Here is a 26,037-nt window from a genome sequence, read left to right as displayed (position 1 = left end):
CAACACCTGCGCAAAGCCTTCGCCACTCGCTGAAATAAATTATTTCGTTGGTTTCGGCCCAAAAAACCCAGGCTTAATTACACTTTGGCTTCCGCCGCACACACAACATACAAAATGAACTTATAACCTTTGTAATGTCAGCCTTTTGCCAAATAAGGTAAAGTCTGAACACGACCGCTTTAATATTTCTCACATATGCAGTGTAATGCAATATATATTAAAACGATGGTTGCATGTCAGAAAAATATTTGAGTTTTTTTTTGTTTACACGCAAGCAGAGTCGGAGAAAAAGTGGTATGAGAAGAATTTGCTGGGAATGTGTTCGCAGACCATTCGTTGTTTAGGGAAAGAAAAAATACTCTTTCCCGAAAGTGATCTTCGAATGCGAGGCTGCAAAAAAATAAATAAATTGACGTAGATCAAGAAGATTTCGATGTCCCTTGATATCCAGAAACAGAAGAGCGCACACAGCTTCAACGGCGGTTGGATTTACTCGCAAAACGTATTGTGAAACTGAATACCTTTACACATATGGTAAGCAAACTGAACACACATGCATAGGATGCAAAATTCTATAGTAAAAACATTTTGGCAGTAAAGCCGGTGTTTGCAGTACTTTAGACTTCGCTTTATGCAAGTAAAGTTGTGCAATTTAAATAATTTTTTTGGGTACGGTGGCGTGGAGGAGGAGGATGAAGGGGGTGGGGGGGCGGAGATCGCACAGAGAGCCTGATACTGCCGATGTCTGGCCTGGTTTGTAATCAGTCAACAACACAATGTAACAAACATTCCAATGCAGTGCCTTGCTTCACTCTTTCTGCAGGGCCCCAACTTTCTCCTCTTCTGCACCCCCCCCCCTCCAGCCGCCACCGTCCCCCCCAGTTCCCCATCGCTTGCACGCTCGCCTGCCCGTGTGCATGCGTGCCCCGCTCGTTGCGTGCAGCAGATGAAACGCGTTACAATTTTTACCGCCGTTTCGGGTCAGGAAAAGGAGGGCAGGCAGGGGCTGGTGGTAGTAAAAAATACCTCGCGTTTACACTGGGGCACCCAGCAGGGGGGGGGGAGGAGGAAATGTTGAGCTCGCTTCTATTCGCGCACACTTCTCCCATTCTCTTCCTTGCGTCGCATCTCTCAACAGAATCACGATCTTTATTCATGCCGGAGGAAATCCGAAGAAGAGAAACGAGGGCTCTTTCCACGCAGATGTCCATTCAGGGAGAGGGAGGGAGGGAGGGGGTGGGGGGGTCAGAAATTTGCGACAACAAAGAGTGTGTGAACACGCTGTAGGAGTGCAGAGTACAGGAGAGATAAGCGAATCTCGAAAACAAAAACTAAACTTTTTTTCTTCACATTACCAGGTAAGGTCCGCTGGGCTGTTTAGCTTCTTTTATGGAAGCAACCTGGCCACAAATGATAGCTCAACGATGGCGGCGTATCACGTGGAAAAGCAGACCGACACTAATCGAAGTAATCTAAATGCGTGTTTCTAAATGTCAAATGAACACCGCTTCCCCACGACTCACCACCCCCCGGCACCCACCCCGCAGTTTATTGGGAATTCCCGTCGTATTCGTTAAATGTTTGTTTCTTTATATTTTTTTTGCGCGTGTTTTAGCCTCGTATGCTGCAGTCTTTGCTTTCAGTCTAAACCTTCGGGGGTCCATTTCGTTTTTTGGCTTCCCCGTCCAGTCGACAAGTGTGTGTGTGTAGCGGTTAACGCGCTGCGCTACGAATCTGGCGGCCCGAGTTCGATTCCCGCTCACGGCCAACACCAGTGACGACTATCAGTACCGGTCTTGGGCCTCCCCTATGTCGACTCAGCCTCAAATGAGTATCTGGTGTGGTGTGTAAACATCGCCACTGGGGAGACAAAGGCGGCCGGGCGTGCTGCTGGCCACCCACCCTATCGTGTGCCGTGCCGGCCTTCATAGGTGCTCGCTAACAGCACTTGCCCCCTACAGTCTGTTAAGGCTACACTGGGGGATCTTTCTATAGTCAATTCCAAGTTTTTGTTAATTCAGCGGCAACCTGAGCAGAACAAAATGTAAAGGCAATGCTTTTTTCACTTCTGTGCACATGCCCCCTATCACCACATTAATTTTTATAAATTGACTTTGGTCGCTTTTGCCTTCTCTGCTTTAAATTTTTCCACATCTTCTCTCTGTTTCTTTCTTTTACTCTCCCCCCCGCCCGCCCCCACCTCGCTTTCCCCTACCTTCATTCCTTTCGGCTGCCCCCTTGTCCGTGCTGAAGCCAGCATGTGTTTTGATGCTTAATGTATGCCTGCAGTGTGTGCCACCGGACACTGTAATGCTTGAAGAATTTTGCCCCCTTTTTTATTTCCCCAACCAAATTTGGAATATGTCTGATGATTAACCCTTCATATGAGACTCTTTCCGCACCTGCCGTAAAACAGCGCAAGGAGGACCCCGCCGCAGCACTGCCTGGTGATTTGCCTTTGCACAACAGCCCTTTGCGGTGGCTGTTTACAGGCGGGACCGATGGACACGTTGCGTAAAGGTGTTCTTTAAATGTTTGAAGATAAAAGAGGACAGGTCCCTAAACTGTCGGGACTGCCTCTCGCGTGCCAAAGCTCACGGTGATTTATTGTAATGGCATTTGTTTCATCTTGTGGGGATTTGTCGTACCTCACTGGCAAGAGAAATAGAAATGCGTGGTTTCTCTTGGGAGGTACACGAGGGTTTGTGCAATCAATAAAGAATCACGGCAAAAAAGTGTGCATTTATTTAAAACGATAGAATTCTTCTTTTTTGAAGTTTTGTTTGCACAACCCGTCTGCCCGTAATTCAATTTTAAACATTTTTAAAACCCGTTTTGAGCAGATGGAAAAATCAGCCAAAATGAAAAAACCGCATGGTCTTTTGTCAGTCAAAAATGGAATTTTGAGTTTTCAAACACAAGAATGCCAAAATAAATTGTTATTCTAAACGCGAGCAATGTATTTCACAATACTGAAGAGCGTATGAACTGGAGCGTTCTTCGGTGGGAATCTATCCTCAACTGTCATTTTTTTTCCTGGACCAGTTTTTCCTTTTGGTATGTGTCTCTGTGACGTGCCACATCGTCTGACATGTGCTCAAAATTAGCCTTTATGGCTCGTCTACTTAAGAGCAGCTTTCGTACCTTTTGGTAAATATTGGAGGGGTTTGCTTCTTAAAATAGACTGGCCACATCTGGTACCAAAATGAAGTCCATAGTCCGCAGCCTCCAGTGCCTTTCACGAAAGCAGATGTTACTTCAATGGGAACAAAATTAGCAACATTATCCTTTCTTTCTGAAGAGTATAGAAATGTTATGAACTCTGTATGAAACTTACCAAGGGGTTACGGTTAAGAGCGGTGTTATCTTGAGCACTGCGGTTATGGGTTCGGCGCAACTAATTCTGACTGTATCATTCAAACGCTAATGTCCGGTGACCTTCGTCAACAGCGGTGTGTGATGCACATCCGTTTCGTAAACTTGTCCTGTGGCCAAGTGAAAATATCTCATGCGAAAGCCGCGCACAAAGGCTCAAACACTCCTGACTCTTTTTTTTATCTTTATTTGCTCGTTAACCGTGCTCTATTATGTCTATGGACTTGGCAAGGTTGGGTAAAAAATTCAGATGTTGATATAACAAAATGTACACCACCTCACTCGGAATGCTTTGAGACAGGAGGAGGCTCTGTGGGAAAGATGACAAAACGACAATCGCTCAAGTCGCACAACAAAATTTGCTTGGACAAATACCATTTAACAACACACATGGGTGTTGCTCACAAGCAGTGCCTTTGTGAGAGCACCTTCGTGCACTGTTACATCAATTCGTTTCGAGCCTGCGCACATTTTCCTCTTGCCATGGGTTTCTCATCACTTACAGAAAGCGGTGCCGGAATTTCGAATTTTGGGCGAGTGCAGATTTACCGCTGGTAAACGCGATGTCGCAGCCCTGCTCGACGGAGCTCCGCAGGGCTTCTTTCTCTGAGGGTATTTTTGCCTCGTCTTCCATGCCTGCCAGACATCTTGGAAGAGATGGGAGAGGCGGACCATTGGAACACCTCATGGTCTGCCCACTGGTCGAGGAAGCCCCCCCCCCCCCCGCATTGCGCGAGATCTCGTCAGTGGGCAAACTGCCGATCGACTGACCGTGGTGCTCCAGCCATTTGTACTGCTTGGGGGAGATTTCAGAAACTCAGCCTCATTTTCTTTGGGTCTTTCGGTAAAGTCACGAACCTGTCTTTGAACCTATCTACGTGACTTTACCGAAAGACCCAAAGAATATGATTTCCTGCAGTCATGAAAGCTTTAAGTCAAGATTTTTCCTCATTGTTTCAACTGCAGCAAGGGGGCCTGGTGGTGGTGGGGGGTGGAAGGGATCGGATCAGCAACCCCTGGATTGCAAGTCCCGTGTGCTAATAACCATTACACCACAGCAGCACCCCTCTAGATTTACATACACAGGGGAAGATAGAAAAGTTCACAAGAATTCCACGTGGTGACGCGCGCAACGACGGTGTTCTTGTTGGGTTCCTTGCCAAAAGCAGCCACAGGGCTGCGGTGGAATTTCCTGAAATTGTATTGTTGTTGCCTGTAGGTTCATGTAGGAGAACTCCTCTTATCCGTGTCCCTGGTACCCCCACAGCTCCTTTTATCCGTGGGAAGTTGTAGGGTCCCGGGAAAAATGCCAGTTATCTGCGGCAATATTCTTCCTATTACCCACAATCGTCTGCGGTTTCTCCCTGTTGCTTCCTATTACTTTCCACAGTTTCTTCACGGATTAGCGGAGTAAATGTCGCGGATAACCCCCTCCCCACCTCCGCCCTTGCAGTTAGAAACCTGTAAAAATTGGCGTGCACATGCAGCAAATAGACAAATATCCCCCGTCCATGCGATGGTTGCAAACGGTCGAGGCAAGTGCCTTGGACAAACACCGGTTAAGGTTAGCGTAAAGTCACGTAGAAGGGAAATAATACAAATATAAAAATAAAACATAATAAAATGCAATTCTCACGACGTTTCGGCCACAACGCAAGCAGCCGTCCTCAGGTGAAGAACAGGGCTGTCATTCAGACGCTGTCTTTCCGACAGACCTGTTCTTCACCTGAGGACGGCTGCTTGCGTTGTGGCCGAAACGTCGTGAGAATTGTATTTTATGATGTTTTATTTTTATTATTTTATTATTTCCCTTCTACGTGACTTTACCGAAAGAACCAAGAAGATGAATCCCTGCAGTCACGAAAGCTTTAAATCGAAATTTAAGGTTAGCGTAGTTCGCACGTATGTACGTACGTTAAACTGCTTTTGCGCCCTACCCAGCCGACCGTCCTATTCATGTGTGCGGCAGAAGGACAACAAACTAAACATAAAAAGCATTTTTAAGAACTGAGTTTTGACGATTTAAAAGTTCATTGCTCCCGGTGGCTCCCTAATATCGAAAGGAAGAGTGTTCCAAGATGGCCGCAGAAGCCCATGTCCCATACCGCCCACCTTTTGTGCTGGGGGTCACGCAATGCAGCGGGTACTCGATTTCAGGCGCGTTGACCTTTCGTTTAGCCTCAAGCGAGTGGGGGTAGGCTCAGACACCTGTCCTCGCCGGCGATACGTTTGAGCGCAGGTCGCCGAGATCCTAAACTTACAGGGTGATCCGTTTCTAGACACCCCGTTCATTTCTCGTGACCATCTTCTTCGATTGCCAACAGGCGATTGAATCGTGTGAAGGCGGTGTTCTCCGTATCCTGCAGCGGAGTGTTAAAATATGTATCACGTGTATTGAGGTTGAGGCGCTGAAGTTAAACGTGATTGTGCCCTATGATGTCTCCTTATTATACTCGTGGGGTATCTATAAGGCCGATTGTCCCAAAGTGCCCAAACTGTGGGTGTGAGTGCGATTCTGTGTTGGCTATTTGCGGGATCCTTGCTTTGTACACACAATAGCGCGCACGCACACACCCGTGGCGAGAGACGGTGGCAGTGATTAGCGCACTGCACTTACAAGCCTGGGGAGACAAAGGCGGCTGGACGCGATGCTGGCCACACACGAGTTGGCCATGTGGCCGTGCCGTGCCTGCCCTGTGCTCACTAACGCCACTGTTGGCTACACGGAGGATCTTTGCCTTCGAGTGCACGCGCATATGCCTGGCTTACACTCAAAGAGTTAATCAATTGTACGTGCGTGCGTGTGGTGTGCCTTTTTGTATCCGTGCAGGTGATCACCTTTCCAGACAATTGTGACCGCAAGAAGGAGTGCGCCTGTCGTGACCCCTCCGCTAAAGAGAATGCACAGAAGCGGCGGGCACGCCTTGGGGGAGGAGGGTTCCGATAGAGGAGACACCAGGGGGGGTGGGGGGGGGAGGTGGGGTGGAGTTGGGGGGGGCATTCCAAGCATCACTGCTGCTGCTGCTGGTAAGAGCTTTTCTCTGCACTCTGCATCACTACACTCTCTATCACTGGGTATGACTATTGTTGCTGGATTCCCGTTACGGATTAGAGGTTATACTCCGTTCGGTCAACCCGTTACGTAGGCTTGCGTATAAGCCGAGTGGTGTAGAGCTGCAGTACGGCGATTAGAGCGCTGCGCTGTGCTCTGAGCCCGGCAGCCCGAGTTCGACTCCAGGCCACGGCTAGCATTAGTGGCGAGTGACATCAGAACCGGTCTTGCTTTCCCCACCGTTCATCAAGCACAACCCTCACTCAGCATCATGGTGAAGTATGATAATGGGTCTCCCATGAGCCCATGCGGCGTGGCGAGGCCATCACCCATTGGTGGACTGAGAGTGGCCGTAATTTGATTTATTTTATAATTTGGGTAACCTAGCCCTATTCCAAAACAGAATTGTTTTTCACAGCCACTCCTTGGCATCTAAAGCTGCGATTCACGCGTTGTGTTTATAGCAGCGTCCCATTTCTGACTGTAATTGGATGGACTCCATCACGTCTTAAAACATAAAGCGAACATTTTTATTTTGTTTGTGAGAAGGATACGTTTTTTTGGAAGAATATATATATACATTTTTTATTCATCCTCTCGTTTCTCCGAATGTTTTTCGATCAAACAAATGGCAGTTTATGACCAGTACCTGCCTTTATTTCTGTTCGGAAGCAAACTTTACGTTGTGTTTATTTTCGTGTGTATCCCCTCTAATGGCCATCTTAAGTTTCACGACCGTTGGGAACTGAGTGTCATCTGTATTAGTGGTTGAAATCCAACACTTTCTGCGAGTGGTGATGACACTTCCAGTACTTTTGGGCTGGTGGCTTTACCAAGGCTGAGAGCATGCAATGTGCAAGGCATGATGCGAGTCGTGTCTCCCTGCTGCAAGTGAGCACACCTTTGTATGTTTGCACATTTGGTAATATTAGCAGTTGAAATGTAAATCCAAAAAACTTCGGACGCTGTCTTTCCGACAGTCCTGTTCTTCACCTGAGGACGGCTGCTTGCGTTGTGGCCGGAACGTCGTGAGAATTGTATTTTATTATGTTTTATATTATTTTATTATTTCCCTTCTACGTGACTTTACCGAAAGAACCAAGAAGATGTAAATCATGACCCAACTCTGTGTACATGTAACGATACAAACGATATACTATGTTTTGTATTATACCAGGTAAGTTCCACTGAGCTATATAGATATTTTTTAGAAGCGACCTGGCCACAAATAGCCCAGTGATGTGGCTTGCCATGTGGAAAGTTATTGCAGCCAAAAACGCGTGATGTTGATTCTAAATGTGGAGAGAAAAACCGGAGGATCCTGAGAGAAATCCACGCGACCACGGGAAAAGAGACACGCAAACTCCAAATATACACGAGTCAGGTTTGGGATCGAACCCACGTGCTCCTGTATAGCAGGCGAGGTAGTTAACATCTTGCCACTGCAGCGCCCTTGAGAGTATGTAATTCCCACACTCGTGATACAATCTTCACATTGTGAACGTGACAATAAATTGTCCAGCGTCGATGCAAATTAAATGCCAATTCGATGCGTAGGCTAAAAGGGGGGTGAACACAACTCTTGAGACGAAACAAGCTGAGACGGCAAAACGCCTAGAGGAAAGATAATTGATTCACTCCTCGAATTGCGACTGAATCATCACGATTGAATCGCTGGAGAGAGGGCAGCAATCATGACATTCCTGGCGCTCGGCAAATATTATGTAACGGACTTGTAAAACAACTGTAAACCCACATGCTCTATCTTCCCTGCCTCCCCCCCCCAAATCACGTACAGTATATGTTTTATCCCCTCCGCCCCCCAAAGAAAATGAAAATTATGCAATTGAATTAAAATAGAGACGATTACATCGTGGCACAATAGACGTCGCTAACGCGCACAAAAACAAGGGCATGGGGGGGGATCGGTTCGAGCACAAGCAAGCGGCTAACTCCGATGCTGTGAAGTAGTCGTGCCACAAAGAACGTTCTGTTTCTTTGGAAATTTTACGCAGCTCCCAGGACCTGGTGTTGTGCCCGTTGGATTGCAAAGGGGACGAATTCTTTGGCCCAGGTGGTGACAGAGCCCTCTCGCTCTGTTTACTGCGCGAGCTTGATTTGGCCACGATGACTTTCTGTCCTCGCTAGAGTATATTTCGCATCCGCACGCAAGCAAACAACGGGCTTGCTTGCATTGGGAAGAAAAAAAAGAATTATAATTGTGTGACCACAACTAGCGGTGGGTGCAAGCCTACGAGTGAGGGGGGCGGGGGTATGAATAGACATTATTTTAGGGCGAGGGAAACTTTGAAGGGATAAATTCAGATGACAGAAATGATGTAGAGAATAAATGTATTACAATTTTCAGATAATATCAATGGAGACATAGGGATTCGGTGAGGCGAGAGAAGAGAATTGCAGACACGACAGAGATTTCCAGATATTAAATTATCTTGTTTTTTATGTATGTTACGTTATCATCTTGATTAAGAATTTAACTTGGGGCTGATATGTAATGCACCCCTCTTTTTAATGAATCCGGGGACCCATTAAGCTGCTTGGGGGGGGGAGGGGGGGGGGAGGGGGGGGGAGGACCCCTGAGCTTTACTTGGTGGGTTTCTCTTGGGCCTAGCGCCACCAATGCTCACAGCACAATGTCATGGGGATCAACACTTGAGATTTAGTGAGAGGACAGATTAACCTCAGCACTGGCAGCCCTTGACCTTATTCGTACCGACACCCTGGCAAGCAAAGAGCCTCCACCCTCCGCTCACTGTGGTGCCGTGCAGGGGCACCGCGGTGGTGAGATGTTAACTCCCTCACCTGGTATGCAAGAGGTGGTAGGTTCAATCCCAACCCTGATGCCTGGATATTTGGTGATCGATCGCAGGTTGTCTCTCCCCGTGGTCGTGTGGATTTTTGTCTGGGTCCTCCAGTTTTTCCCTCCACATTTAGAAACATGCGTTTAGAGTATTTTGCTGCTGTAAACGTCCACATTGTCAGCCACTTGATTGAACTTTCATTCGTGGCCAGGTCATTTCTGAAAAAGAGCGATATAGCTCAGTGGGCCTTATCTGGTAAAATAAAAATGGTTTAGTTTCGTTTTCGAATTACGTGACTTGCATCAATGCTCGTTTGTATTTTCTGAGATTTTTTTGAACACACGTGTGTTTGTCCGTCGATTGCAGTGCGTGCACCACTTGCGCTTTAGGTGCTGCATTGAAAAACACCGCGACACGAGAGAGTCGCCGTGGAGGTCGTGCCGGTGGGCGTCGTGACGCGTGCCGTGGCCCCGTTGTGTTTTGATGCAATCAGATTGACCTGCTTTTTTTTCTTTCTCCCACCCCCTCCCGCCTTCTGCTCTTGTTTTCCGCAGATTTTATTTCCTATTTAAAGACAGCTTTTAAGAAAAACGAACAAAAAAAAACAAAAACAACAAAGAAAAAAAACAGAAAAACTTACGGAAAAAACTAAAAAAATACAGACGCCATGAGCTCTGCCTCCTCGTTGCAAACAGCAACTCAGGAATTTTTCCATCACCAGTCGCCTTCAATTGAGCATATCATTCAGGAACAAGGACGCTGAAAATAATATGACCTCACAAACTATCCGATACAATGTCTTCCACAACCTCCGTGAAGCCATGCATTGGTTTACCGCAGACTTCAGTCAAAATTTGTCATCGTTTTTATTGTTATTTGAACAAAGTGTGCATTCTACAGCTCTCCAGGTGGCTCCTCGGGTTGTAGCGTGCGCGCGTGGCGTGCTGTTCAGCGGTCACGTCTGACGTTTCACTCCACGTGCTTGGAGCTTCCTCGGCGAATTTGAAGATTCCATCAAAATGGTTTCTACATTTGGTATTGCGGCGCGTCGTTCTCGGAGAAGGCTGTTTCACAGACTAGCATAGTATGCGATTGCTTTACAGTCAGTCGGAGGTGATATCGCCATGCAGTTTTAACCAATTAGGTGATGTGCAACACATTTAAACAATTGGCAAATATAGGGATCTTTAACGTCCTCCTACGAAGAAAACGATGCATTTATTTTCGGTCAATACACCCGCAGAATTAACCAGGGTGGCCGCTGGGATCCGAACCGCGAACCTGCGCGACAATGTGGCAAACGCGCGACCGCCCGGCATCGTCGACACCCAGAGTTTACATTTTTTAAATTTTTATTTGAAATCTGTACGTTGCCGGAAGCTTCTTGGAGTCGCCGATGCTCCCGGTCGCTCGCGTGGAGCGAAACGTCGGACGGTCGTGCGCCGTGTCCGAACGACGCGCCACATGAAGAAAGTCATCGGAGAGCAGCAACAACGTCTACACGGCAGGGGGCAGGAGGGGAACCCCGCACAAGTGTGCGTTCTGCCTCGACCCTGCCCCATTCCTCCAAAGCAAGCATTCCTGCCTATGCATCAGCATCATTGCAACTCACTTTTGTTTTTGTTGGTGTTCATAAAAGAAGGAAAGAAAAAAAATGCATATCGTATACTCACGCTGCTCTGTGGGACAACTTTTGGCAAGCATGGTGTATTGGAAAAAGCCAGTCTGTGGCGTATATTTGCAATAGTGCTTAAAGTTGTCTCGATTTCTATTTGTGCTGCTTAAATATTTTAATCTGATATGTATACCTATAGAAACAAAAAACTGTTGAATTCCCCACATGAATAAGAAATCTAGGGGGAAATTTCCAAACTATAACATTTAATATAAATATATACGTTTTTCGTACAAAAAGCATAAAATGTATACATTAATATATAAAAAAAAAATCAATTTCCCATTGCTACTACCAAAATTGCGATATCAATCAATATATCGATGCGTAGACTGGTCCTACGGCGATTTATCGAAATTTTGTAAACATATCAATTCCTAATGCAACAAATAAACAACAAAAATTACAATTTGCTGCCCATGATGCATAGCGGGGCACTGTACCCCCTGCGTCCCCCAACCCCCCCATCTTTATAGTAGCAGACAAATTTGTCAGCAAAGTAATTTTCCAATTTTTGCAGCCATTTTAAAGTGAAACACCATCAGCAGTGATATTAGTTGAGAAGAAAAACATTTGAAATGAGACGATACGTTTCCCTTTACAGTATTTCCCTCGTTATTCGCGAGGGAAACGTCGCGAAAACATCCTCGCGCGTGACATTGGCCTACGACATCCTATCTTTTTTTTTATTATTTCCCCAAGTTAACACGTAAATAAGCTTTGCATACGTGAAAATTATCTCATCACTTTCTCTCGATGCAGTCAGAGTTCCAGATGCGATCAGCAGATAGCCAGAATCGCAAAGAGCAAGTTTCTGAATAACGAGGGGATAACTGTACTGAACTTCTCTGCTGTCGTACTACTTCTAGGGTTGTAGTATTACTGCGAGCCATCGTTTTTCTGCACTCCCTTCAAATGTGTGCTGCTTCTCTTTCTTGCCAGTTAGCAGACTTTACATGCTTGTGACGTGCGTCTAAATACTGTTTGCGAAAATACCATGAAACAGGATACCGTGCAAACGGAGAAGCGTGCCATGCACAAGACCTTAATGTTTCAGCAGCGGTCTGCTGCTGCTGCTGCTACGCTTGCACAATTGTGGCAATCGTTTTGCCTGGTTATCAGTGCAATAACTGTGCACAGGAGTGCTTTTAAATGGCACAGTTGCGGTATTCTGAGAATCTTTTTTTTTCGCCTGCACTTTTGCACCCATGTAAAGTCTACGTTTGTGTTATCATGCCAAAACGAGATGAGCCTCTGAGTTTTTGTTGTTTTGAAACAACGTTAACAAAACCTAGTTTCACGAGGGGGGGGAGTGGGGGGGCCTCTTTGAGCTAAAAAGTAAAATCGTCACCTGCGTTCAATTTGATCTATTGCAGTTGCCTGCGCTGACAATGTATTTGTTTGTCGGAGAACTTACACTCAAAAACTACAAGCACCTGCTTATTGTTGTACTCGAGCTACCGTCTGTTATGGTCCACCCCACAAACGTGGCAGACAAAATTGAAGAATACTTTCAGTTTTTTCGGTAAAGTCACGTAGGTAAAAAATGAAATTAAAATTAATAAAAATAAATTAATAAAAATCACGACGTTTCGGAGGCAACACAAGTCTCCGTCATCAGGTGGGACGGTCACAGCTGAATTTGCTGTATCAAGTGAGGCAGGGATTCCAAGATGCAAATTCTTAAATACAAGTTAAAAAAATAAATTGAAGAACCAAACGATAACGAAGCTGCTGCTGCTGCTTGTCACTTACTCCTGCTCTTTGCGTTCATTTTTGACTTATTTTTTAGCTGAACAGGCCCCGTAGCACATTGGATTGCCCCGCGAGGTGCGACATTCAGCTCTGCCAATATCCGTTGGAACACTTTGGCGGGGTTGCATCACTGCCACACCGCCGGTTTACATTCTCGGTACAAAAACCGTGAACGGGGATGTAACCTGAATGACCTCATCACTATGTTTTAAAGTACTTTTTTTGGTTTGTTTGTTACGTATATTTTTTTAATCTTTTTTTTACACACAAATATCGTATTACTTCATGTACGCTGTGTTTTGTATGTATTGCTGATGTAGTGAACGTGTGATGGCAGTAACCGACACCATCACGCAACTCACCAACCGACATACGACATATCAGCAAAAGTTACAGGCGGGGGACGGGGGCGGGGGCAACAGCAATTCCCTTTTCCTATTAAGAGCATTCTCTTATCCCGTGGGTGGCCTGTTCACTTCATCATTCAAGTTAAAAGAAAAAAAAGGGGGGTCAGTGTTAGCCGAGAGACACATAAAAAGAATACCGTTTTGAGTGTGTGAGTGAGCAAGTGATTGTAAAAATTGTTTTCCTGTTATGTTTTTATCGTAGACTTGTTATTTTTTCCCTGGTGAGCTCGGAGTTTGCACAGCATAAGCACAAGCTCCGGGTCACTTTGTTTTTGCTGCTACAAAAGAACAAAACAATTTTTTTTTCAAGAAAAAAATAATTTTTTGGGTGGATGCGAGCTTGGACTGCTTCCAACAAAACCTCTCCTCTCCTCTCTCTCTCCCTTCTCCTCGACGACGTGCGTCTCAGTATCTCCCTACAAAAAATAAATCAGTCGTGACGTTTACTTAGATTCTGATGTGCATGGGTAATAACAGTAATCTTCCGTCAAAAACAACAAAACATATACCTCTCCATCATGGACTCACCGATCCTGCTGCTGCGAGATAATTTTGTACCTGTTTTTGTATATTTTTTTTGCTTGCCAACGATCGATGAACATAATTGGATCATCAGCCACTTTTACAATTCAACAGGTTTGGTTTGTTTTATCCTCAAAGTCCTTTCCCATTGAGAAGCGTGCAAATATCTAAATGGTCGCAAACGAATTTGTTCGGTTGTAGGAACTAACCAGGAAATATCTCTGGCTTGGTTACTGCCGCATTCTTCTTTGATGCATGCCCCTCATCAATAAGTACATGGGGCCAATTTTGGCACTCGTAAAACGTTATATTTTCCCACTCTGTCCCATTAAATTTGGTTTTGCCGGTGACATGAACATGTTACGCTCATGTAAATATACCTTCGTCCAGCAGTGGATTGAACATGGCTGTTGCTAATTATGAACTTCCACAGACCTCGGAAAAGACATTTCATAACAATTCGGATAAATCTCGCTAAATTGTATACATTTATTTTGTAAAGTCGATAAACCAAAATACATGTTATATTTTTTTTTCACGCAGATTTGTACGTGCCATTTCAAACCACGTGAGTTGATATTTCATAGGTTTTCACAGTGGGAATGGACTTATTCCGCTGCTATACTCCATTTGGTAAAAACGTCATGAACATTCGCTGGACACACGATGCCAACAGATCTACTGTACTGTAGCTGCCTCTGTTGTTTTTAAAAAAAATATTGATGAGTTTTTTTACAACGCTCTCTCTTCTGTCGTGACTTTGGTCATTATTTATACACAACCCACTGCATAGATGTACATAATACTGTATATTTATTACTACTATTACGACAAAACTCACTGTGTTAATTTATACGGTTAAATAAATAAAAAAAGCAAGACAGTGCTAATGTATAAAGTTTTTCTCATACAGAAGCTGCTGTGTTGACCTTGCTTGAGCTGCTGCTGCTGGCCTTGATCAAAATATTTGTTTTGTTTCCCTTTGTTATTTTTCTTGTTGTTAAATCGTTGATGTGCAGCAAAATCTTTAGTTTACGTCTCGTATTACATTTAAAGGCTAAAACCCGTCTCCTTGTAGATTAGTATCGAGATGCTTTGGGCCGCCCGGTGGTGTGGGGAGTCTCGTGTGTATGGGTAGCGATGGCATGACTTTGTCTTGTGTTTGTGCACGGGAGATGCACAGCTGGCTAGCCCAAGCTTTCAAGTGGAGTTTGCAAAATGCCCTCTCACTCCATCCACCCAGCCCCGACTTCATCATATCGTGTGTCTGTGTTTGTTAGTCGCGCAAGGAAATCATCATCATCGTCAATGGCATTATGGGTCAACAGTTTAGTCGGCAAAACGTTATGACCGTTCATCAATACATCACTTACGAGTTACTCGGTCCCCAATCAAATGACACAGAACAGAAACACGCCAATCGGCAACACCGACAAAAAAAGAGCAGTGTTCATCACTTTTCCATTTAGCATATATTTAAATATATGTAGAAATAATAATAATAATAACGATAATAATTGTATCACTTAGAAGACAATAGGCATATGTGGGTCTGTGTTTTTATCACTGTTATGTATGTAAGAGTTAAACATAACATGATAAACATTACAATTACTAATTTACTTAAAGAGGAAATATAATAAATCATCCACTTGAAAGAAATGCGTGTGGTGTGTATAACCTTTTATATGTTGTTCGCTATTCAAGGTTAGTTTTTTTTTTCCTTTTAATAAGAAATTGGAATCTGTGCATAGCGTATATTATTAATGCAAAGGCCGATGTGTTATTAAGTCTGTGATGTTATTCTCAAACTACATATTACCCACCTATAATCTCTTGCCCCTGTAATTGGCAAATTAAAACAACAATAATAAACTGTGATGTAACGTGCACACCGCATTATTCCTCTTTGTTCATTATTCAGAGGCGGAAGCTTCGTCATCTCTGCCTCAAGTTGTGTCGAGCAGACAAGTTTATTTGGTAATTGGTTTTTTACCCTTCTACCTGACAACAAAACTGACACCTTTTTTTTACAAGGAGTCATGTTTGCATAGACCACAATACCTGCAATCATAATCCTTGTAAAAAAGGTGTCAGTTTTGTTGCCAGATAGAAGGGTAAAAAAACAATTATCATATTTTTTACTGGCAAATGAGGTTCCAATGGTGTAAATGCTTACCCCAAGCTCTCATACTCTTATGGTGCATTGTCTTTGAGTTGTGCGCCTTTTGGCGTCATCTGGTCCAACCCATGTGAGACTAGGCTCTAAGGAAAGCTGTCTCGGGTGTGGACCAATCAACTTCAAGGACAGTGCATACATTATCAGAGTTATGTTTTTTGTTTGCATTATGACTGCAGGTATTGTGGTCTATGCAAACATGACTCCTTGTAAAAAAGGTGTCAGTTTTGTTGCCAGATAGAAGGGTAAAAAAACAATTATATTTTTTACTGGCAAATGAGGTTCCAATGGTGTAAAAGTTTATTTGGCTTAAGCAAATCGCTGAAAGTATTTGTCTTATTTGCGAATGCTGCGCGTGTTACAGTTTGTGTGCGTGTGTTTGTTTTCGCGGTGGTTTTTGTTTGTGCGCGCGTGTGTGTTGCGAATCCATAACTGCATGGACTAAGCAACGGGAACTAAATTATGATGGACATGTCCCACTGTGTATTTGTGGAGGGGAAGAATTAGATGGTCCAAGTACTTGGTAAAGATTTTCCAGGCCCTCCCTCTTGTCTCCCCAGCATTGGTGAGGGAAAAGCTTGTCCAAGTCACAGTATCAATCTGTCCCAGCACGTGCGGCGAAACGTTGGACGTCGTACCGAACAACACACGCTAGAACCCGAACGTCGGAGAGTTATAGGCAGGGATGGATTCAAGTAAACATTTAAAAATGTATTCGGACTCGAGGTACATTTACCAAACATAAAACACTAACTACGCTCATTTCATAAAACGAACGAAAACATTTCTGGATTTTCATTTTGCTGTGGGGAAAGTCACGAATGATGTCATCATAATTCAAAACCCCCAAAAAAATTCCGATGGACCGCTGCCATCACTCAGCTGTTGCTGCAAGATGAAATGCAGAGCTTCAAGGAGTGCCTACAAAATATGGTGGCCTCAGGCCCTATTCAGATGCGGGTTCATCTGGCCCTGGCTATAGGGCATTGCCACGTAAAACCTACCGCAGTAATGTTACCAAACTCGGGCCCACTGGAGGACTGGGAGGGTAGACACGGAATACAGGATGAAAGAATGTTGATGAAACGAATGCAGAAACATGCAAAAATAAACACGGCGAGAAATTTAAATACCAAAATATAGGGGGTGAATGTATAACAATACGACCACTTGAAAGTTACGGAAAACACTGGTTTAATTTTTTGTACATATCAGCGGAATGTATCGTGGAAAGATAGATGTACTTGGAGATAGAGAAAGCGATACAGCGAGAAAAAGTGCGGCAGGAAAAGAGGGGGGAGGGGGTGGAAACAACAACCAACGTCTCCTGTGGTAGAGTGATGCTGAACCTACATTCTGATGTCACTTCAACTCCGTCAAGACAAACTGGAGAAAGTTCAGAAGTTTTGATCTCTGACCTCGCCTTGCATTTAGTGCTGTGTTTGTTTAGAAGAGGGTTGGTTGAGAAGGAGAATGGACGAGGCCTTAGAAACATGCAACTTCCTCCTCAACCGTGCCTCAAAGCCCCAAAAGATGCCCCCTCTACGCAGTGCCGGATTATCCTAGCAGCAAAAGTAGCTACTCATGTAGCTACTGACCCCGCACTTTCAAGGGCCCCGCGCTAAATGCTCTCAAGCTATCAATTTCGGTTCAGTGATTCTGCACTTGCTCTATTAATATAGTACTACACTGCCTTAAACTTTTATAAACGACTGGGTGTTTAAGGTTAGCGATTTGTCTATTATCTGGCTGAATAGCAAGTGAAAAAATACAATTACTTTACTATGCAAGTTTAAAAATAGATACATTTAGGGCCCCTTTATAACATATGCTACAGGCCCCGCACTAGCTTACTCCGGCATTGCCTTTTTCCTGTGCTGACAATGAAATAATCAAAACTTAAAATCCTCTGACGGCGTCTTGGCGACTACGGAGCCAAGCTTTTGCAAAAGCAATGTCGAACCAGTGCTAGCTTTATGACGAAATGTAATCGCTATGCTTCTTTAAAGAGATTGCTAATTGGTTAAGCATCTTCAATCTCTTTCTCAAGATGAACAGATTTAGTGTTTTCCAGCCATCATTGCAATTGTCTTTTGGAAGAACATGCCAGCACTTACCTTGGTGACAAACTGTGCATCCGATGTTCAGTCCAATCATATTTACATACATATGTTTCACATTCAGTTACCGCATAGAGATACGTATTTATTAATTTGGGGATTATATCTATTTGTCAGTAACCCTATCTTCTTGATCTCTGCATAATGTCCACATTTAAAGCGCTGTACTGACGTGCATACAATTATAATTTAACAATTCCTATTCGGTGACGCAGCCTAGCGATGGGTGCGTCTGCCGTTTTTTGAAGAAATTCCCGGTTCGAACACGAGCAGTTTCCCTGATGAATAGCGCCGGGTTTATCAACACCCAGTGTATTGTTAACACCAGCATGTGGGTGTATATTGACCACACAAATACCATCTGCCTCAACAGTGAACGCTAAAGGGCCACATTTGAAGACTCTCCCGGAAAATGACTTCACGTGAATCTGCAGCAAATTGGCAGGACCCTCTTAAAAAGAGCCATGAGACTCGGAGAGGATTTCTCGAGTAAACATACGTAAAAATAATGCCATCTTAACTAAATACTATGCAAAGGATAAAAGTTACTGATGCGCGATATCGCACTGTGCACAATGTGGGAGACAATGCATGCACTACGGCACGGGCACGCAAATAGAACTACTAATAAACATTATTTGAGCAAAATTGTGAAAATAAACACCTTTCCAGAGTATTTAGGAACTGTGGGTCACCGCAAGTTGCCAAAGTCACACGAGTCCACACACTTTTTTTTTTATTACGATTCAGTAGAAATGCCAAAGGCTCCAACAGCTTTAACGAAATCAACTCATAAGCGATCCTAAGAGTAGCGACAGAAATGTCCCAAGCTGTCCGGCAAAGGGTGCCTTGTTCGTTTGTCCATTTAGTTGGACAAATAAGGCCCAATGATGCACGCATTCCGCATTTGTGTAGCATTGGGTAAGTGCAGACTCCCCACTTGGCATACATCCATGTGTCAGTGGAATATTTTTTCAATATGGAGTATAATAAAAATAGCAATATTTCCATTACTAGGTTTTTAATATTGTGCACAATTTAATTTGCTCCATTTCGTTTGTGCAGCCATGATGGGTTTAATTATATTTTTTTAACGATGATTGGTTTATGTCTAACTCAACTTTCTGTCATTACGCATTTTCAACGTGCACTCGCACATGGAGAGACTTGGACGCCGTGGTGGCGAGATGTTAACTCCCTCGCCTGGTATGCAGGAGGTAGCGGGTTCGATCTCGACCCTGACGCCTGCATATTTGGGAGTTTGCATGTTTTGCTCTCCCGGTGGTCGTATGTTTTTTTTAGTTTTTGGCTGCTATACATTTCCACACGATAAGCCACTTCGTTGAGCTATCATTTGTGACCAGGTCGCTTCTGAAAAAGAGACACGCAGCTCAGCGGGCCTTACCTGCTAAAATGAAAAAGAGTAGTTTAGTTTAGAAGTGTGACTTTGCAAAACATAGCGACAGAACGAATAGGACGACTGGAGGTGGGGATACAATCTTTACCCTACAGAACCCTGAAAACGTCCAAATAGGTTTACAAAACACTGTTTATTGTTTTCACCTTCTTCTTAAAAAAAGCATTTAGCCGTTTGTATGTTATTGTTTCAAAAATAAATTGGGTTAATTTGAGGTTATTAGCGTTCGAGCGCGTTTCACTGGAGCTTTGTGGGAGCGTGGCACTTGACTCGTTACAAAGCGTCTCCTCCTGAAGTACTTCGGCCTTTGTATATGCATTGCGGTGTTTACGTACGCGATGTGGATTTCAAATCTAGTCTGCGTGTGTACACTGTTGTTGCGGGAGGGGGTGGGGGTGCCCATGAGTGTTCCCTTCCCTCTCGTGTTTACAGCATTGTGCCAGGGTCTGCCGGTTGGTCACTGAAAGAGCGAGCGAGCGAGCGAGCGTGTGTGCGCGTGTGTGGGCCAAGTCGTCCCCCGTCAAGTAAAGCAATACCAATACGTAATCCTTTCCTCCCGTGGGGCCACCTCGTGGGGACTGGTGTAGGCTAAAGGGCAGGCTAATGACCTTTGGTCTCCTCCCTCCATTAAGCTCGGGTTAGAGGGCAGAAGGCTCTTTGTGTGGCCCCTGAAGACAAGTCCCTTTGACGCAACTCTTCCCAACGCACCCAGATACACGTTTCCCCTACTTAAAAAAGTGCTTCCATGTGCAAAAACTATTTTGTTTTTCATGCCACCTGAAAACCATGTTTTTTTTGTTATTTAAAAAAAAATATCTGGCTTCTGATTCACACCTGCATTTAATACTTATCTTGTCAAAACCACGATGCAGAACATTTGCATTTGTTTTTAAGGAGTGGACTCTATGCCAGTTAATATCCATAAAAGGTTAAAGGATTTTCGTAAATGGTTTACAATAAACATTCACGTCGTTTAAAACGAATTTAGTCACATCTTATACGTCGTTCTTTCAAATATCTCGAGTTTGCGAATAGGCTTCAAATGGAACAGTAAATAGGCATCTTTATTTTACTTTTGCAAAAGGAATAATTGATTCAAAGTGTGCGTAGAATAGCTGTCTTTTTTTGCTTTGGCAAGTATTTTTCCACTGAAAAGACTGACCACGAGGTGGGTGGGTGACTCAGAGGTCAGAGCGTTGTGCCAGCGCCACTGCATTTCTAGGTTCGAATTCAAGCAGGTTGCCCATAATTAAACTGAGTTCTCAAGTTTTTGTGAGTTCGTGGTCTTCCAGTCACGAATACGAGCACAAAACACCGTCGCAATAAAACAAATTGTTGCACGTTTAATGTGCTTAAATTTCCTCTTTGATAATTAAATGCCGGCCTCATTGTCATGCGAGGAACATTGCTCCCATATGTAGTGTAGGTGAAACACGTGTGTTTAGCATTACTGTGCGGACCAGAGGTCACTGAAAGGGATTTCAGAGGTTGCTCTGTGAGATCCACTTGTGGGCAGTTCTCCAATATACTTTTACTGCCCTGCGAGAGACCCACATTTACATTACATCTCACGAGATGGAAATTATAGCACAACATGGATAACATTGTTGAAAATTTTACAAACACTTAAAAACATGCATTATCTAGATTTGAAGTTGTTTTCTTACGTAACATACATTATGTAAGAAGTTCATTGTTGTTCTACTCTTTATGAGTCCCAACCATCTCAATCAGTTTTAAATAATTATATATATATTTAAATTACAGTTATTTCTTATTCCGATGCTTGTTTGGGCCACACTTCATCACGCTGCTCGTCGATTCTGGTTGGTGAAGGTGTCGTGGTGGAGGAAGCAGCTAGGATCTGAAGAATGTTTCACCTTACTCCGTGTTATACAACCTTTAAATACTGCATATACACAAGTCACAATTTTAACTGTTAAATAATAATCCAAGTATGTCTTGTTAAGTTTCAGAAGAAAGAGCATTCCCCTAGTAAACATAGGCCCCTCCGTGAGTTACTCAGAAATAGCTACCCCAATGAAAATAAAAGTGGTTTCCTGATAATAAAAAAAACCTTTGAGAATGCTCATAACCTGATTACAGCCCAGATCCATTGGTGGAAACTCCACATTACTCTGATGGGGGTGAACAGATTGGTAGCACATCCATTCTTTACATAACACAAAGTGGTACTCATTGCATCACCCCTGCAGGGATTAAGGACAAATCTCCAACATTGATTTGAACCCACAACCTCTGATTGTCGGCGCACGTGTTCTGACAATGAACAGAAACAGCAATACTTAGATTAAGTAACGAACACGTAACAGAAATGACATAGCTGGCTGTTTAAAAAAGGAAATGAGTTTGGCCAGGACACATCGCTAGATGAGATGTAGCGTGTACAAGATTATTTGGAACGTGTCGTGACGGGTACTGCCAGATCTGACCGTGTCCGTCCAGTGCTCGCTGAGCTGCATTGGCTTCCGGTTTGCCGGACGAAGACATTGTAAGGCCGCAGTAATTACACACAAAGCGCTTGCCACAAATAAACCACAATACCCTCCTGATCTCGTAAAGGAGCATCAACCATCACGTGAACTCCGGTCATCCTCACAGCGGCTTTTGGCTGACCATCGAACAAAGACGGTGGTCACTGCTTCGCGCACTTTCAGATGCGCTTCTGTGGCCGTCTGGAATGCTCTTCCTTCCGATATCAAGAAGCCACTGGAGCTGTGAACTTATAAATCTAGACTAACAACTAATTTATTTAGAACTGCTTTTGGTGTTTCGTTTTTTGTCCATCCCCCGTACCTCCAATTAGCACCCTTAGCTACGTACTGTGCGAAAGAAGTTCAACATACATACAATATGTATGGACGAGACAGGTGACAAAATATCAGATAAAGATGGGAACGTGCCAGAGAAGATGACTACCAGAGAGATGGAGCGATGAAATCGGCTCATGTGCAGGAATGAGCTGGATTGTAAGGACGTTAGGACCTTCACTCAGCAGTCGACAATGGTTGGGCTGATGATGATGATAATGTTGATCATGACATTAGCAAATGAAAGAAAATACAGCATGTTTTGCACGACCTCAACAATCATCTCTCCCTTTTAGAAATATAATAAAGCACACATGTTCTTTAAACGGTGCGAAATCAGTATTAGATCAGCAAAATGCTTCTCTTCTAAACCTGATGATTTACCAAAATGATGTTTTGCTCTATATCCGCACAGCGTTGTGTACTCAGAATTAGTCGCCTGCAATTAGTTGTCTTGGTTAGAGTCCAAACCAGCATGCCCTGGTTTCTCTAATAGATGCACGGGATGTACGTGTTTCTGGCATGAAAAAAAACCCAACAAAATTGTGTATTTGTTTGCAGAGCATAGTTTCGGATGACATCCTTTCCCAAGGCTAAGAAAACACGAGAGATCAAAGCCCAGGATGAAAGCCTCTTTATAAAACACAGTCAACAGCCATCTTCTGTACAATTCCCACCTCCAAAAAAATATGAAGTGAGCATAGAAAGTGTAAAACTGTAAAATGTAAAAAAAATCCGGGAGAAATAGAGCCGCAATGAAAAAAAAAACGAGTTGAGAAACGAAAACATTCCTATTGAAGACCCAACAACTCAAGAGACACAAAGCTGTGTCTGAAACAAAATAAAATAGCTCCACCACCACCCCCCCTTCTCCAAACAATACCCCCCCTCCCCCCACAACTATGCAGACTGGACAAATTAAGTTAAGCCTCAAGATTCCCCGTCAATAAAGGAGGTGCGGAATTTTAATTGCACGTGAAACGAGGCACAATTCCCAGGAGTGGGAGAGGGGGGTAGGAACGAGGAGCGCCTTCGTATCTTCATTAGCGTTGGCGCGCGCACACGCACACACGAACTCCTCTTGTCTCTCTACCACCACCACCGCCGCCGCCCCCGTCGCCCCAATTAACTTGCAAGCACGTCGCAGAGATCCTTTTGAATTGAGCGAATAATCTTTGGCGCGGCGCGAGATACTGCGCGTACTAGCTTGTGACAACTTAATTGCCGCAACCTTTCGTGTTCTCTCTCTCTCCCTTTCTCCGTTGCTTCGAGCGTCTCCTCCGCTTGCGCACTCTCAAAGACGGGGAGCCGCCGACGACTACAACGCGTAACCGATGATAATGATGATGATGAATGTTGCCATTGTTTTGAAGCAAAAAAAAAACTTATTTTTTTCATTTGCCAGATATAATGATGCGCTCCCACTGATTGCGGGGCCACTCACTGGCCCACTTAAGATTTATTTGAGTGAGACTACAGTGGACATCCGTTTAAGCTGGCGTAAAAAGAAACACATTGAAGAGACGGAGCTCTTTCACTGCTATTAAGCAATTTTATCAGGCGCAATTTATTGATAATTCGAAAAAGAAAAATCTCCAAAGGATAAAAAAAAATGTAGCTTGAAAACTTGAAAGTTAAACAAATCTTAAAGAGATCATGGCCAACAATGTGCCTATTGTTTGTGAAGGACAAGTGATATGTGGATTATCACACACAAGCCAAGCCGTTCACAAGTTGCATGTATTCACATTCGTTGTTTTGCTTATGGCCTGCATCAGCTGTTTCAGCGGTTAGCGCACCGTGCCATGAGCCGGGCCACCTGAGTTCGATTCCCATGTCAGCCTTCCTTCATGCACGATCATTTTACGCACTCTCAAGCACGTGGTTAATACTGCAGTGGCTCGTCTTCTTGGTTCTTTCGGTAAAGTCACGTAGAATGGAAGTAATAAAATAATAAAAATTAAACATAATAAAATAATTCTCACAACGTTTCGGCCACAACGCAAGCAGCCGTCCTCAGGTGAAGACCAGGTCTGTCGGGGAGACAGCGTCTGAATGCAGTGGCTTTTCTTACATCGAATTTTGGCCTACTCTTTAACATGGAAAAGACGACTTGGAAAGCGGTGGCAGTACCCATATTTTTCACCACCACTCGTGACCTGCCAATACTTGAACTGTGGTGCATCTATTACGTATTATTAATATGGCTGCGTGGACAGGGAGAATGTAAGAAACTTGGACCATAACCTTTTGTGCTGGATGATCAAATCAAACCTGTGGCCTCTGTATCCAGTGTAATAATATTCATATCAATATGCAATACATTAGTGTTTTAGCTGTACATGCCAAAATGCAACACACATGCTGTTTTCAATACAGGGCATTGTTTAACTGAACATTACTTTGCACTTCCAATTGTGTGAAATTGGTTCATGTGACTGATGTACTATGCTGTAGGGCTTTATTTGGATCTTAGATATTAGTTTATATTCCAAAAGAACATTGGCAGGCCTGCCTGAAGTATAACAAACACACAAGCAGCATCGTTCCCTTGGCTAAACATCAACAATTATGAGGGTATTTAATAACCTGACAGCATCTAGGGGCAATATGCTAGCTGCTTGCTCTTTACAAATCGGGAGATTGTAGCAATACATTGGCGGACTTTCAAATCACTCTAGATGCACACCCACCTCGTCAGATATTAGAAGATGAGCAAGATTGAGCCACATTAGCAATCGCCGACTTGTATTTCGGGTCAAGGGGCAGTGGTGCTTCTTGCTTGTTCACGCCACCGGTAGCAGAATGGCCTGTACGATATTCTGCTGTGAAGAGCTCACGTGAGTGGGGGGCGGGGGGGGGGTATTTTGGCCTACTCTTTCACACTGGACAGACGTCTCGAAAGAGGTGGAAGCAACCACACTTGGATTGGTGGCCAGATGTTGTCGGCTTGGGCTACGTGGCGTGGCCCGAAGTTGTCTGAAAGAGCAAAGGGTTGAAATCAAAAGAGTGTGGAGCTTTGAGTGTTATCCCCTTGTATATGTGGCATGAATATTTCCCCTTTCACATTAAGTCAAATGTTCTTTAATGGGATTGGCCAAGCATCCAAGAGTAGGGCCTTCCTGAAAAGTGTCTTAACAATATGTGAGGTTTTCCTGGAAAATAAAGGAACATTCGTATATCTACTGTCATCCCCATAAACCAGGTGCTGGGAACTTGTGTCTCTTGACCACGATTTAATTTCTTACGGCCCACGGCCACACTTTGAAACGGCCCGAAAACTATGTTCATCCGTCGACATTCTAAGTATCATATTTGCACTAATTGGGTACTAGAGGGCAAAAACACGTTGTCACAGCAAGGGTCTCTTGCATTGACAGAAGTGACGTGTATGTGCGCGCGCGCGTGTGCATACGTGACCCCTTCAAAAGCTATTTTAAAGTCCTGTTCGACCATCACCAAGCAGGCAAAATGCAATTCTCGTAGGTGAGTACATCGCCATCTGATGGAATAAAGCGAGCACTGCAAAAGGAAGTTCCATTCTTGCTAACCCGCTGCTTGCAGACCCAGAATTCTGCACGCAGAAGGCATTATTTCCACTTTGCATGACGCTAATGGCTAACTCTCGCACCAAGACACAACTTCGTACGTCTGTCATAAGTGATGTGCAGTTGAAGCGCTAACTGCTTGATAATGCACAGCAGAAGGAGTGGGGGGCAAAGCTTGGGGGGGGGGGGGGGAGGGACTGAGGTATTTGCGTGTGAATCTCGCAGTAGCAGCAGCGGCAGCGCTTGAGTAACCCAGGCAAAGTGGCATATTTCGAGGGTTATCCTTACCCCCTTATGCACCGCAGCACATCTTGCGAACAGATGTTGCGGCGAA

The 26,037-nt window shown here is 44.2% G+C and overlaps 1 protein-coding gene across 1 annotated transcript in view; it reads left to right on the top strand.

The window, feature by feature from the left end:
- LOC144724287 (pappalysin-1-like) overlaps window positions 1–6,328 on the top strand; it is a 156,978-nt gene extending 150,650 nt beyond the window's left edge. The window contains exon 24 of the mRNA XM_078603273.1: window positions 6,206–6,328. Coding sequence (XP_078459399.1) covers window positions 6,206–6,322 — 117 coding nt within the window. The 3' untranslated portion in view covers window positions 6,323–6,328. The remainder of the gene's footprint in view (window positions 1–6,205) is intronic.
- The last annotated feature ends 19,709 nt before the right edge of the window (window positions 6,329–26,037 follow it).

The sequence above is a fragment of the Lampetra planeri genome, chromosome 20 (assembly GCF_965212315.1).
Source record: "Lampetra planeri chromosome 20, kcLamPlan1.2.h2, whole genome shotgun sequence".
NCBI lineage: Eukaryota > Metazoa > Chordata > Hyperoartia > Petromyzontiformes > Petromyzontidae > Lampetra > Lampetra planeri.
The sequence above is the reverse complement of the archived record's forward strand: the minus strand, read 5'-3'. Positions and strand labels throughout refer to the sequence as shown.